Source organism: Apostichopus japonicus, chromosome 12 (assembly GCF_037975245.1).
Source record: "Apostichopus japonicus isolate 1M-3 chromosome 12, ASM3797524v1, whole genome shotgun sequence".
Lineage (NCBI taxonomy): Eukaryota > Metazoa > Echinodermata > Holothuroidea > Aspidochirotida > Stichopodidae > Apostichopus > Apostichopus japonicus.
In genome coordinates, this window is record NC_092572.1 from 4,208,438 (window position 1) to 4,222,663 (window position 14,226).

The following is a 14,226-nucleotide window of genomic DNA, read 5'->3' on the forward strand; positions in this document are numbered from 1 at the left end:
CCTGATTGCATACAGGACCAAATGACTTAATCTTCCGAGTCTTGTCTTATCGCATTAAGGTAAACCTTTGTCATTAAACGTCAAATTATTAATTTGAAGTAATTAAAGACCATTGTATCGAGACCACCACGAAGAAGAAATGTGTTTTTCTTTTCTATCGAGGAAGCCAAGTATAACAACCAGGTTGGTTTGAACGATGAGTTGGTAAAACTATGTAAGTTGGGAGAGAAATAAAAACAGCTAATTCGTTCGTGGATTGGGAGAGTAACAAATTGGTGGATGGAGAGGGTGGAGGGTTGGAAGGGGCATGGGAGGGGGGGAGGGAAGGTTTATGACAGTAGCTGAACATATTGGCGCTGTCTAGATTAAGGCACTGCTGAGCCAGGCCACTCCCAGTGGAGTTATGATAACATGTGCTCATATAAGATCACTTTACTTTCCAAACCAATTACATTTGAAAAACATATCGCTATGTGTCTACAACACTATCACAGTTGATGTATATATAGGTACTACAACTAGGGCTGTTTTGTCTTCGTTAATCTCCATCAGTGGCGTAGGAAAGTACTTTTGAGTGGGGGGGGGGAGGCTGAAGACTGATGGCCAGCCTGGGGAAGGGGTCTAAGGGGAGGGGGTGTCCCTCTCCCCCTTTGGACTTTTTTTGCATTTCCAGGTGGCCTCAGATTCAATTTGGTGCAATATAGCACACTTCAACCCACCCACTCCATTTTGTATATAATTTTGCATTTTCACCTGGCCTTAGATGCAATTTGGTGCTCCAAATGAGATTTTTTTCTCATTTGGAAATGAAAAAGGGGTTTTCTGACTTGCGAAGCGGGGGGGGGGGCGGAATGATACTTCCGCCCCTCCATATTTTTCACTGGGGGGCTGGCGCCCCCCCCCCATTCCTACGCCCTTGATCTCCATATAAGAGTTTGGACGGATTTGGTTTTTGCCAAGAATGGCTGGTGTGATTATGTTTCCAGAGTTTGATATGAATATTCATAATTAAAAGAATTAACTCACCCAGTTGGGACAATTTTTTCTATACTGTACTGTCATATTTCGCTTCAGAGCACTCGTATTTTCAGTATGAGCAGTATGAATATCATGTTTCTATCAAATCAAGGTTAGGAACTGTTTGTACTGTCAATACCAGTGTTTTGAGAGCATGATAATGGCGTACAGTTTAGAGAGTTATTAGCATTAGGAAATTGTCCCAAATGGCTGATTAACTTTGAAACCAAGTTCTAACGTAAGCTCTGTGCCATAATAGTTAGCATCGTGCTGTAGCCTATATCGTCCACCATATAGCAGTATCTTGATTACCACTATAGACCACTGAGTAACTACGTTATCTATTTGATGGACGTGTGGCAGAACATTTACTCAAGAGATTGCCGATAAAGTACGGATACATTACAGATGGAGGCTCCATTAATCATGTATGTGGTCTTCTGTATAAACAGTGTTACCATCGACAAGGATACGGTGACGATAATGTAGGTGTGCCACTCAAAATGTATTGATATGCAAATGATTGACACCGTCCATTATACACTGCCACAGTATGACTCAAAAGGTGACAAAAGGGGTGGCCGCGTACTATAGGCCTATGATTTAATTTAGCATGTGTCATAAAAGGGAGTGTAAGAGGTCTAAGGGAGGGGGGGGGGACTTACAGATGTCTTTGTATGTGTGTATGTATGTATATTAGATCCTCCTGCAAGCAGGAACACGCGAAGAAGCCTCATTGGCTTATCAAAGCCACAAGCCGACCGAAGTCAGTCTCTTTGATTCATATTTAACGTCCATGATTATGAATTGTCAATTGTCAACAACTCTTTACTGGACGACATGCATTAATCTTTGGAGTGGCTCGAACCGGGTACCTTATGATTGGAAGGCACCAGCGTTAACCACTGAGCTTACACTCCTTGAATTGTTAAATTAAGAGCTTCACTCTTCTCTTTACTTTACGTTCTCCCTCGCCTTACGGATGCTGATGTGAAAGTCATTGTGAAGTTTTAATCTTTTATGATTTCATCGTAATGATTTTTAAAATACTTCATTGTACGAGAATAAAAACAAATCTTTGAATTTTCAGAGAATTAAAATAAATAAATAAATAAATAATGTCAGTACTGGACTTTCTTGCAACGTTTTATTTACGTTCCCTAAATTTCTGTCTCTAGAATATGTCTTTTTCTTTCCTGTCTGAATCTGCCATCGTTAGCATGTAGCATGTCCTCCTTAGGGGTAGGGGTGGTTTCTCCAAGATGAGTTCAAACCCAGATTCCTTTTTGAGTTATATATATCCTCAGCAAATCTACTCTACTGAGTGCCACCCTCATGGAACAAAATTATTATAAAAGACGAAAGTGTCCGGGCACAGGGGACACCCCCCACACTCCACCCCTTACCCAGTTCTGTGATACATAGGATATGCCCCCCCCCCCACCACATGCACACACGTCGGATTTACTCCCTTCTGCATTATCAAGATTCTTGATTTTTTGCTCCCGAACCATTCTCAAATTCAATTCTTCCTGCTATGAAGCAATATGGGAGAATGTAAAATATAAATCAAGGCATATGACATACTTTTAAGATAATCCAACCCATTAATAATGTCGCTGATGCGTTCGTGACTAATGAATGCACTTTTGATAAAACGGGGATAACTTCATTTAGCTTTAGTTCTTTTGTAGCGACTCATAATATTTAATTGAAGACTATCCTTCGCGGCATTGTATTTTATATATATTTTTTATTATAAAGTTACCTGAATTCTCACATCGTAATTTGAAATGACACGACAATGTTGAGAGCGTAACCACACAGGAACATTAATGTTATCCTATAAATTTGACATAATTAAGTTTTACATCACTATTATATCAGTTAGGGCTGTGTGGCACGTAACATAACAAATTTAGGCTAATTACTTTATTGCCAACGGAACATAGTCATAGAATAAAAAGCATATTCGCGAGGAGTCTTCTCTCCTTCCTGAGATTAGTTTATCTTACTTTGTTACCATAGAGACCCAATTAAGGGAGCGTTTAATTATTTGTTTTTGCACATTTGCACGCACCGCGTGTGGATGATGGTGTGTGTGTAGTTTGAACTCGGTTTAAGAATGACTTTCAGGAGAATCTTAATATTGATATGTTATAAAACTAAGAAAGAGAAGCAAGCAAACCCTTCCAATGCTAGTAATGTTTCTATAGCTATTCATGTTTTCAAGATAGTCACTACTAAAGATATGCTCTGGAACGCTCATTTAAGTCTATAGTGATATAATAATAATAAGTAATATTTATATAACTCATAATCAGCAAAGCTGCTCAAAGCGCTTTACAAATGTAAAACCGAAGAAAAAATAGTAACAAAATCCAAAATATTAAATATATAGAACCAAATTAGGCAAAAAATGTAAAAGCAACAATATTAAACACACCCGTATACTAAACGATATTAATATATATATATATATATATATAAATATATATATATAAATATATATATATATATATATATATATATAAATAAATATATATATATATATATATATATATGATGACGTCAGCTGCTCAATACAGGCCTTAATGTTAATGTTAATCCAGTGTTTGATAAGTTATAATAACTTTACCGAAAGATGTTATTTTATCTTCACGTAAACAGCGGAGCATCCGTGGATTACATTCAACACTTGCTGTCCTTCACAAGTCTGTAAAGACATCCTTAACCTTTCATTTGAGGCTATTAAACTCTGATTTTGCTTTATTCAGTTTTGTGTTGTATCTAAGGAACTGACGTAATGGTCTGTGTATTAGACTACAAGGTCCAGTCACTTTAATTGATAAACCTCAACTGATTAAAGGGTTATTTATCGAAAATTAAGAGTGTTATAGATTAACAACCTGGACTGATATCTGTGTGTTTTAATGGTCTACAAAATATCAAAACTTAATTTTGTGGCTATAAATTCATCTTTTAAATCTGTTAGAGATTATGATTCAGATGCTGCTGACATCTATCGTGTATTCTATGAAGTTTTCGCTGCATGAATTTGCGTTACATCACAACATTATTTGTAATCGTCGTAGAATATTTTCTCCTTATCACATTAATTTATCACGTCACATTACATGTTTACAGCGTCATCACAACTCAAGTTTCTCTATAATCAACACACTACGGTTCCTATAGTCTCAACTATATTCATTCCCCGTGCCCAAATAACGTTTTTCCCTATCCGCGTTCCATGGGAATCGTACTTAACAGTATTGGCTGAATCGTACTATATGCGTCCAAAATTTTACCTTTGAACTATACTAACTACAACAAGTCAAACGTGATATATATATAACATACTGTAGCTTAGTATACTGGAAATTGGAATAAAATCGTGGCTCCAACTTTTCATGACGTCACTACGTAGACAATGTCTCGATGTAAGCGGGAACTGGGGTTGAGACGGAATCAAGTTTGTTTGGGTTCCGTTCCCAGATTCTATCTCGAGTGGATTTTCTTAAAAATGACCAAGTAGACATTTAGTTCCAAAAACTAAAGAAGAACTCCAAAGAATGAATATATGAAAACAATTTTTTATTGATATCTTTAAAGGAACCCCTTCCTCCCCCACCAAAAAACAGTGGCCCATCACATTCAACTTTGAACAACAGTTAATTGCTGCCATCCGAAACACATTCCATTAGTATCTGAAATATTTAGTTTTATCGCCTTTCACACTCCTAAGTTTCTATGAATAATTTAGAGGGCTAGGACTTCTTGTAATAATACTTTTGAATTTATTTTAGTAATATTTAGTACACTAACCTTGCGGGCAATGATGACGACATTCTAACACCCAAACGTCTGCACTTTATGAACCCTTGAGCTATCTATTTGCCTCTCTATCTATCTATTTTCCATCACTGGGGCAAGAACCCAATTATCAGTAAAGAAATAAATAGGTCACAAACATAATTAGGCTAAACATTTTATGTTATATTCTTGAATAAACGTGGCACTTCAGTCTCTTTGACAAAACACTGCGATTTCGGGAAGTGAATCATTCAGAACGACTGGATGCGATAGTTTAATGAAAGTGGTACAGCGAAAAAAAGGACGCATGATCATAGATTTAAATTAAAAGTGTGTTTTGATTAAATTTGGCATTTTTACTCCAAAAATCCGGTGGTACCATAATGAACTTCTGCATGCAAGATAAGATACTTATAAACGTATTTTCTGATACTTCATATGTTTATCCATCAAAATAGCGCCAGAAATGATATCATTAGTCAAACACATGTGTGTAAGGGTCCACAGGGTAAGGTTGTAAGGGCCCACCGGTGAACCGCTCGGCCCGAGGCACCGATCACGCCGATTTCATTTTGCTCGGAAAAGGTGCTAGTGCCGCTTGTTTCAAGGTCTAGATCCTGTTGTTGTATTATAAAACCGGTAGCAATTATATCAATACCCTCCCCTCCCCTCACCCCCCCCCCGCCCTCCCATGGCCCATCTCAAAGTCAATGGTTTGCGATATAAAACTAAAATTAAATCAAATTGATCGGTTACAAGTAGGAGTCAAATGGTTTTAAGGTAAACCACGTAGATATTTTAGATTGAGAGCTAGCCACGTTTGTGTGAACATTACGTATTTTGGCCAGAGTAAACACAAAGTATAGGGTAACCAACGAAATGTAGACCAAATGGGTCGTAAACACTTGTTTACATGGGGTACAAGCACCATTTTGTGTCACGGAGTATCTAATATGATATATATCATCCGGGGAGGGGTCGTAGGGTACCCCTCCCCTTTGAGACATTTTTAAATGTGGAGATACCGTGATGCAAAATATTCCTATTTTTTGTAACTTTTGACACAATTTTTGAAATGTTTAGGTTGTACCGTTCATACATACGATATACATTTTAGTACTGTACTCAACAAGTATTGTTGTAATATTATGTCTGTCAGTTGGGAGTGGTATGGAGGGGGTGGCTGATACCCTTGATCTCCTTTGGAGGGCGGGCTGGAGCCCCCGACCTCTAGAAGTATAAGTGGTTGCGCCTGTGCTTGTTCTGCGATTTTCGTTACATAAATTTTTGCCAAAAGCAAAGGCCCCCTATCCCCATAAAGTTCAAAAAAATAAAACTAGAAAAAGAAATGTATAGCTTCAAATTGGTCGGTTTCTTTACGTGCTTCAATTCTTGTTATTTCTTATGTTATCAAATGTGTTTATCTATGCACTTGTCACATCCCTAACCTTCCTCAAATTTATCTCTGCTTGTGGTTGTTTCGAGGTGGTATTTTTCGAGTCTTTTTCGACACTTTTGGAAGCTAAATAGTGTAGTTATCTCACCATGTTCTGTGCTACGACAATACAAAAGTTGAAATGTTATCACAGCGCCGATCTGCGCACCTGGTACATTTTTAATTGTATTTAATATTCTTTTTACTTATCTTTTCCATTATAATCGGTCAAAATTCAATACCAAAAACATCCAGCTAGAGTTAATTTGGGGTCTTCTTCCTGAACAAGACGAAGAAAAGAAACTCTCCCGTCGAGAGAGCGGAAACTGCCTTACTGGAAAGTTTCCGCGTCGCACAAGGAGTCGGATTTTACGCTTGTTCCTGACGGGGCGACACGGCATGAGCGAATCATTTTACTGTGCTCTCACCTATCGCGACCACTGCTTGTGTTTCGAGTATAATAAACGCACGAAAATAAAAATAAAAAAAAAGGTTACCCTATTTGATGCTAACATACTGCTTACAGTTGGAGGTGTTTATCTTCTAAGCATCAACAAGGGTTAAGATATGGCAAATCACCGTGGGATATAACAGGCTTGGTAACGTTAGATAAGCGAAAATTGATTTAATAATAATCCTCAAATAAGCTTGGGGTCTGTATCGCAAAATTAGGTAAGTGCTGGCAAACGGTGGGAGAATAAATTAGATTTAAGGTTTGTAAACCAACGGAGAGTATAATATAGATTCGGCGCTCAAAACTACTCACAAATTAAACATCCACTTGTTTGACTGCTGTAGGCCTATATTAAGACCTATGTTTAATGCTCTTCGAACAATCTATTTCAATGGTTCTGTTTTCTTTGTGTGCCATCTTCTATAAAACACAATTTTTGTCATGTAGTAATGCATTTGCGCCCATGCAGATGACTAAGTTCCTTTAGCGTCTAATACCATGGGACGCCGAAAGGCACACAATGTATGCTATCCTCGTAGTTTATTTGTACATTATCATCGTAATTTGTTTTTGATCATCTTAAATTGTACTTTAATATTATTAATCCCATTTGTGGTACTTAAGGCGTTGGATAAAATACTAGCACAACGTGTTGCGTGTAGTTTCTAAACGATGTGGTACCGGTAGTGGGCTACTTAGTACGCTGAGGCAACTTGTCTGAGAAGTGGAATCCGAAAACCAACAAAAAGCGGTATGAGCTATCTTCAGTGAAATTGGAAGATTTCAAGTTACCAATCACCATTGCCTCTCTATTTTTGCAACATACAACTTTTCCTATTGGGTGTAGAACCGACTTTTTTTCTTAGAAAACTAACTTGCCTGGTTTAATAGACCAGCGATGTATAGGCCTACGCAAATGAGGCGACCTGCCTATTTTGGGTACCAACACGTATTTCACCATGCTGTTAGATCGCAAGTATATTCAACTCCTACATTCTTATAAGTGTTTTGCTCAATGGCTTTCCATAGGATCTCCATAGGAGATTTTTGTAGAATAATTTGTACTACTCAAGTTAGCTAAAGTGACATATCTTCGGTACTAACACTATTGAAGAGCTCGTTGCCCCTACAGTTCATGTATCAGACGTATGTAGTCTTCAACAGGTGTTCACTTGTAGAATGGTTTGTGAGCGTTCAGGAGACACAAAAGTTTAAACATTCTTGACTTTGCAAAGATTGTTCAGAGGTCATTTCTATTATCAATATAGACCTACGCTAAACGCCGAGTGAATCACAACACACATGCCCCTCCCCCACCCCCCCCACCCACCCACCCACCCTGACTGGATGCTCGTGCTTCTTAACAAAGAACAATATTGCCTCTGTATTTTATGAATACTTATAAGTTGTTATTTGAATAACCAATCTTTTATCTGTTATTTTTAAAAACAATTCTGCCATACCTGCTGTTAATTGCAAATCTAATTATGTATTTTATACGCGGAATGGCGCGAATTATATCCAAGTTCACTATAAGTTAACGAACGCAAACGGATATAAAAAAATATATTAATGTGTACGCATTAATGTGTAAGATACTAAACGTAAACGAATACAACGAAAACATTAATGTGTACGCCAGTTTTCCGAAACTTGGTAGAAAACATTTGTTTTTGCCAAATAATTGGACGAACTCCTATATATATTATGGGTAAAGATAATATCACGCACAAGCTGATCTTGAATGGAATCATAAAAAGAGAAAATCAATTTCAATAATTTCAATATATCAATCAAATAAACCTATTTAATTATCATTTATTAAATTATTTTTCAAAACTAATGAATGAAAGTCATTTTTTTTTGTTTTATTTTTTTTTCAGATAATAACAGCTATTTCCAGCGTTTTCTTCCTACCACAAACTACCACCATCCGTCACTCCTTCCAACCGGAAGCCTAGCTCTACAATTCAGTCTCCAATCACAACCAAGTCTGTTCCATCCATCATCGCTATATCATCCATTTCACCCGCCTAGGTCTAACTCTCCCCCTCCTCTTGGGGTTCCCATACCCGTTCCTGTCTATCTAAGAGGTCGCGCTGGAGCCTCGCCAAGCGAGGCGGCGAGGGCCGCGAAGAAATGTCGGCGGAGTCGAACAGTTTTCACAGAACTACAGCTGATGGGTCTAGAAAAGAGATTCGAGAAGCAGAAATATCTGTCGACACCGGATAGGTTAGAGTTAGCGGAGACGCTGGGGTTGAGTCAATTACAAGTCAAGACTTGGTACCAGAACAGACGCATGAAATGGAAGAAACAGGTGAGTAACCTTGACTGCAAACAGGGAGCACAGTACTATTATGCACGGGAAAAGTGGGGAGAAGCTTCTGGGTAATGAGAGAAGGAAAGGTTGGCGTATTTCAACTTATTTAGATTTGACAAATGTCAATTTGAAGTTAATTTATAAAGTCGATAAACATATTTGGTTTTCTTTATATTATTTTGATGCACAAACAAATAACATAAATACAATTGCATTGTGGCATATGTGACAGTTAAGGCATACATACGCTGTCCGTTGGAGAGAATGGGATATTTGCAGTCGAATTCAATAGCATTCTACGTCCAAATATAATTGAAACATGAGACAACCGACACTTCTCATGTAAAACAACAATGCTCCCCAATTTTCTTTAAGACCAAAAATTTAAATTTTACACTACGCTTACCGTTATCGTCGAAACATTTCTGTATTTGTGTACTCCTTACTACCCGCGACAAACCTTCAGGATTTTATCTTTTGAAATTTATAGCAATGATTTGCATATACTGAGGGCAGTAAATAAACTCCAATTACACCCACTCCCCCTTTAATTTGTATCTCCCCAGGTACTACAGGGTGGCGGTCAAGAAGCTCCCACAAAGCCAAAGGGAAGACCAAAGAAATCGGACATTGCATCAATGGAACAAACTCCCTCCGAAATCGAACAATCAGACGATTCCGATATTGAGTCTGTGACGTCACCAATGTCACGTGACTCATCGCCTCAGAGGTCACCGATGGTCATCGACAAGGCGCCATCACCTACTCCACTCATGCCTATTTCGTAGAAGAGAAAAGAAAACCTAATTCTTTTCGACGTGAATTAATCTTGAAGAAATTTGTTGTTTTCGAGAATTAAAGAAGAACGTTTGCTATTGACGATCGTTTTACGAAGTATAGTTATTTGTTGATAGGAGAATATGATCCAAAGAAATCCAAGGATTATACAGAGTCCGTTGAGTCAGGGGCTCTTCAGCTCGGCAACCCCCCCCCCCCCACATCCCTTCTCCCTCATCGCCTCCACTCTTTGGCAAGGCTATAGTTCGCATTGAAACCAAAGACATAACAAATAATAATCTTCATAACTTCAAAAAATGCACACAGTTTCAGCATGTCTATTACACTATCAAGAACTTCTAAAGGGACCATTTTTACAAGAAATTGTGCGATAAGTGTAAATATTGGCATTTTCGAAACTGCTAAATTCTAGCCTGTAGTTACGTAATACTTGAATTTAAGGTTTCATTAACTTAATTATTGAGAGGAGATTTCAAAATAGGTTATTATTACCATTGCAAATTATATGTTTGTTTTTTTGGTATACCTTTCGCTGCTGCAAATACGTCAATATGACGTCACAATAAGGAACAAGCAGGGTTTTAAATGTCATCGTGAAAGCGAGATGTGAAAAGTTTCAACTTGTATATGTGCTCCTGGAATTATAGAAACTTTGTCATTTGAAGAAGATTCTTTGTTTGAATTAAACAAAAAATGAATTATTCTCACAGCTTATCTTCATTTATAAAAACACACAAATGTTTTTCATTATCTTTCATATTACGATGACAAATTTGATTGTTTGGAAAATAGGCTGCTCGGATAAAATGACATGGTCTGTGTGAAAGATCTTATTACTGTACAGTTAAGTTTGTGACCATACGTGCCGTGCCATATTATGCTGAGATAGTATAGAAGAATATGCTAGAGAGGTCAATGCACACGTTTATTGTTATTACCAAAGATATTTTCACTGTGTATATATATAACTACGCAATGTACTTAGTAATGAGTGTTACGTTTACATAATACTAATGGTTTGTAACATATTTTGTACGAAATTTGACAAATTAATTTCAATTGAAAGCGACTTAACGATATATTTGACATCACAGGTGCAAAATATTACATTATTGCTAAAAACGCGAGGATAAGCAACCTTCCGACGAACCAGAGTTAGCTATGTATAAATCTTCGCAGGTTTTGATTACTTTGACACATAACAGGACGAAATAAGACAACAAAACGGAATGGACTTGAAGCCAGTTGTTAAGTTGTCTATGAATATTCAGTTATTCATCTCTTCAGTTCTTATCTTTACTGAGCCTTTGATAGTAAACCCCTATAGTTTACCATGACACGAACCTCAACAGTAAATTCACAATATGTCTGTCCGTGTTCACACGTTGTACGGGTATATAGTGTTCATATGCACGGTGTGATTATGTAGTCTAGACTCTACTCATAGAGCATAATATAAGAACTGCTCTATGAGACTACTCCATATACCATGCACAGGTTCTTGTATGTTGCACGGCTTCTATGGCGCTATGTGTAATCTATATTGTGTTTATTCTAGACAGAACACGTTGACCATGTATAATCGAGTCAGCTCCATACTAGGCACGTGATATTGTATGCTGCACGGCTTCCATGGCGCTATGTGTGATATGTATGGTGTTTATTCTAGACAGAACACTTAAAATCGGTGACAATCTAAACTCTCTCAACTATGTTTGAATATGTTTTTGTATGTTGCACGGCTACCACCGGACCAGTGTGGTCTGTGTGGTGTTAATTCCAGAGGGAAAACAAACTGCCTAAAATCCTGTGTAGGGAAATATGTAAATGTTAGAGGGACTGACGTTTCGATCCTAGCAGGATCTTCTTAGGAGGCTTCTTTAGTTAGCTTCTGCAGACGATCCTGCTAGGATCGAAAAGCCACACGCCCTCTAACTTGTACATGGTGTTTATTTTAGACAGAACATTAGGATCATGTATAGTCCAGGCAGCTCGATATACCATGTGTGTACAAGTTGTTGTGTGCTGCACGGCTACCACTGGTTGTGTGTGTTTAGCATAGTGTTTGACCTTAGCAGAACATTATCAACGTTGACCATGTGGGCCAGACAGCGCGTTACCATGCACATGACTTTGTTATTTTATACTGCAACACTACCACGTGTAACTTGCGGATCGATTATATATGTTACCTTGTCCTCAAGCAAAAAAACAAACGCAAATATATTGAAAATTTAGTTATAGATCTTAAGGCGATGTTTAATTATCAAGAAGCGAGTGTAAATGTTTTAAACACTCTGTATTTTTACGTTTTCAAAACAACCGAACTTCGCGAAAAAATGAAAGAATCAAATCCAATTTTGCAGGGTATCTACCGGAAATGAAATTTTCCTCATATTAAACTTTTTACCGCATCCTGTGCCTTAATTACGAAAGAAATGATTCAAGGTATATTTGATAAATCTTTTTATTAATTAATAATGTCTGTAATAAACTTTCTTTGAATACTAAATGCTGAAGTTGTATAGTTATTTAATCTTTTATCACTGACGTAACATTTAAGTGATTTTGTTTCAAAAAGGAGTTTTTTATGTCAAATCTTTGACGGGAAACCATGATTAACACCTGCGACTTAGGTGAAAGGACTCGGGAGGAATTAAGGGAGGGGAAAATGATTTAGGGGTGGGGCTATTTTATTTCAGAAAAAAACGGACAAAGCAAAGGACAGCAATAATTGTACATAGTGTATTTTAGATCCTCCTGCAAGCAGGAACTCGCGAAGAAGCCTCATTGGCTTATCAAAGCCGCAAGCTGACCGAAGTCAGTCTCTTAGATTCATGTTTCAACGTCCATGATTATGAATTGTCACCTGTCAACAACTCTGTAACTGGACGACATACATTAATATTGGAGTGACTCGAACTCGGGACCTTATGATTGAAAGGCACCGGCGTTAACCACTGAGCTAACACTCCTAGCTAACTCTCCTATAGAATTAGGCCTATAGTACAGCATTACTCTAGAGTCAAAGGGCGCAAACAGAGCGAAGTGATTGCAGGAGGTACTCTATGCTTCCAGCATTGAACAGCGCTCACTAAGGACCTCTGAACATTAATCTGAACTCTGCCAATCACCACCCTCCCCCCCCCCCCCCCCGCACCAGCAACTTCACACCTGTGTGGTGTGAGGGTTCCTTGTGAAAATATACCTCCGCAACGTTTTTTTACCTGGTCCCCCTCCCTCTGTAAATCCTCGTAACACAGGGACAGCACTATCGGGTTGGGGAGGGAAGTGGGGTTGGGGGGATCAGTCTATCCTCGGGAGTAATGCACGCGGTGGATAATAAGTTTGACGAACTTTAACTAAAGGGATAAATTAAAAGTCCATCGACAGAAAACACTTTGTAGTATTCTTTCGTCACTGTTAATCTTAACGGATTAGTCCATTAAATGAAGGAATGGTAATAGGGTTTATCTTCATAAATAATAGTACGAAAAAAGTTTTAAAAAACCGTTTGTGGGATGAAATCTTGCAGGGCAAATAGGATTAATTTATTACTACGAAATATGGACTTCGTGAAGAGAAAAACATAAATAAGGGATTTTAGTTTGATCAATGACAATGTTAATTTTGAATGACTCTCGGCAGGTTTGGTAAACTGATGTGCTTCCGAACTCAATAAGCTGTTGTAAGTTTAAAGGTAATTGACAGAGAGGTAAAATAGTAAATTTAATAAAGAGAACATTTAATGATTCCTTCCCCTTACAAAATGTTGTTATCCTTAGAAACATAAATGGAATTCCAAATTCAATTATAGTTTTCACTGACTATCGAATGGTCCATTATCGAATTATATTATAAAGTTAGACCTATGTTTAAACGCCTACTCTAAATAAATTTAACACATTTAATATTATTCATTAACCCAGTATTTGGTTTATGATTTATGGGGATAAATTGAATTAATAAAGACAAAAAAAAAAGCATATCTTACATTTGGTACAGATCACAGTGGCGGTGAAATGCGAGAAATTTGGTTAATTTTTTTTTTTTTTTGGGGGGGGGGGGGGGTGAAACTAACAGCAATAAATATTTAACATCTCAATCGAATGCCGGGATCGACTTAATCCGTGGATATAACGGACTGCAGTTCGAAAGAAAGAGAAAAAACAAAACACACTTCTTACAGGGAGTGAAGACTCGCGCACAAAGAAACGTCTGATGCCGGTAATCTGATCTAGTTTCGAATGAGGTGTAACGGAAGTGTTGGACACCACCATCGATCCCAGAAAATACACATACAGCTTGTTATCGTCGGTAATAAGACACTAGTGTACAGTCAATACATACAGCTGCGGTCATTACCCACAACACAGTGTACACAGC

The 14,226-nt window shown here is 37.7% G+C and overlaps 1 protein-coding gene across 1 annotated transcript in view; it reads left to right on the forward strand.

Annotated features, from left to right (window-relative positions):
- LOC139977404 (uncharacterized) overlaps window positions 1-12,346 on the forward strand; it is a 40,011-nt gene extending 27,665 nt beyond the window's left edge. Inside the window, exons 2-3 of the mRNA XM_071986706.1 lie at window positions 8,606-9,039; window positions 9,609-12,346. Of these exons, the coding sequence (XP_071842807.1) occupies window positions 8,606-9,039; window positions 9,609-9,830 (656 nt within the window). The 3' untranslated portion in view covers window positions 9,831-12,346. The remainder of the gene's footprint in view (window positions 1-8,605; window positions 9,040-9,608) is intronic.
- Window positions 12,347-14,226: the final 1,880 nt, after the last annotated feature.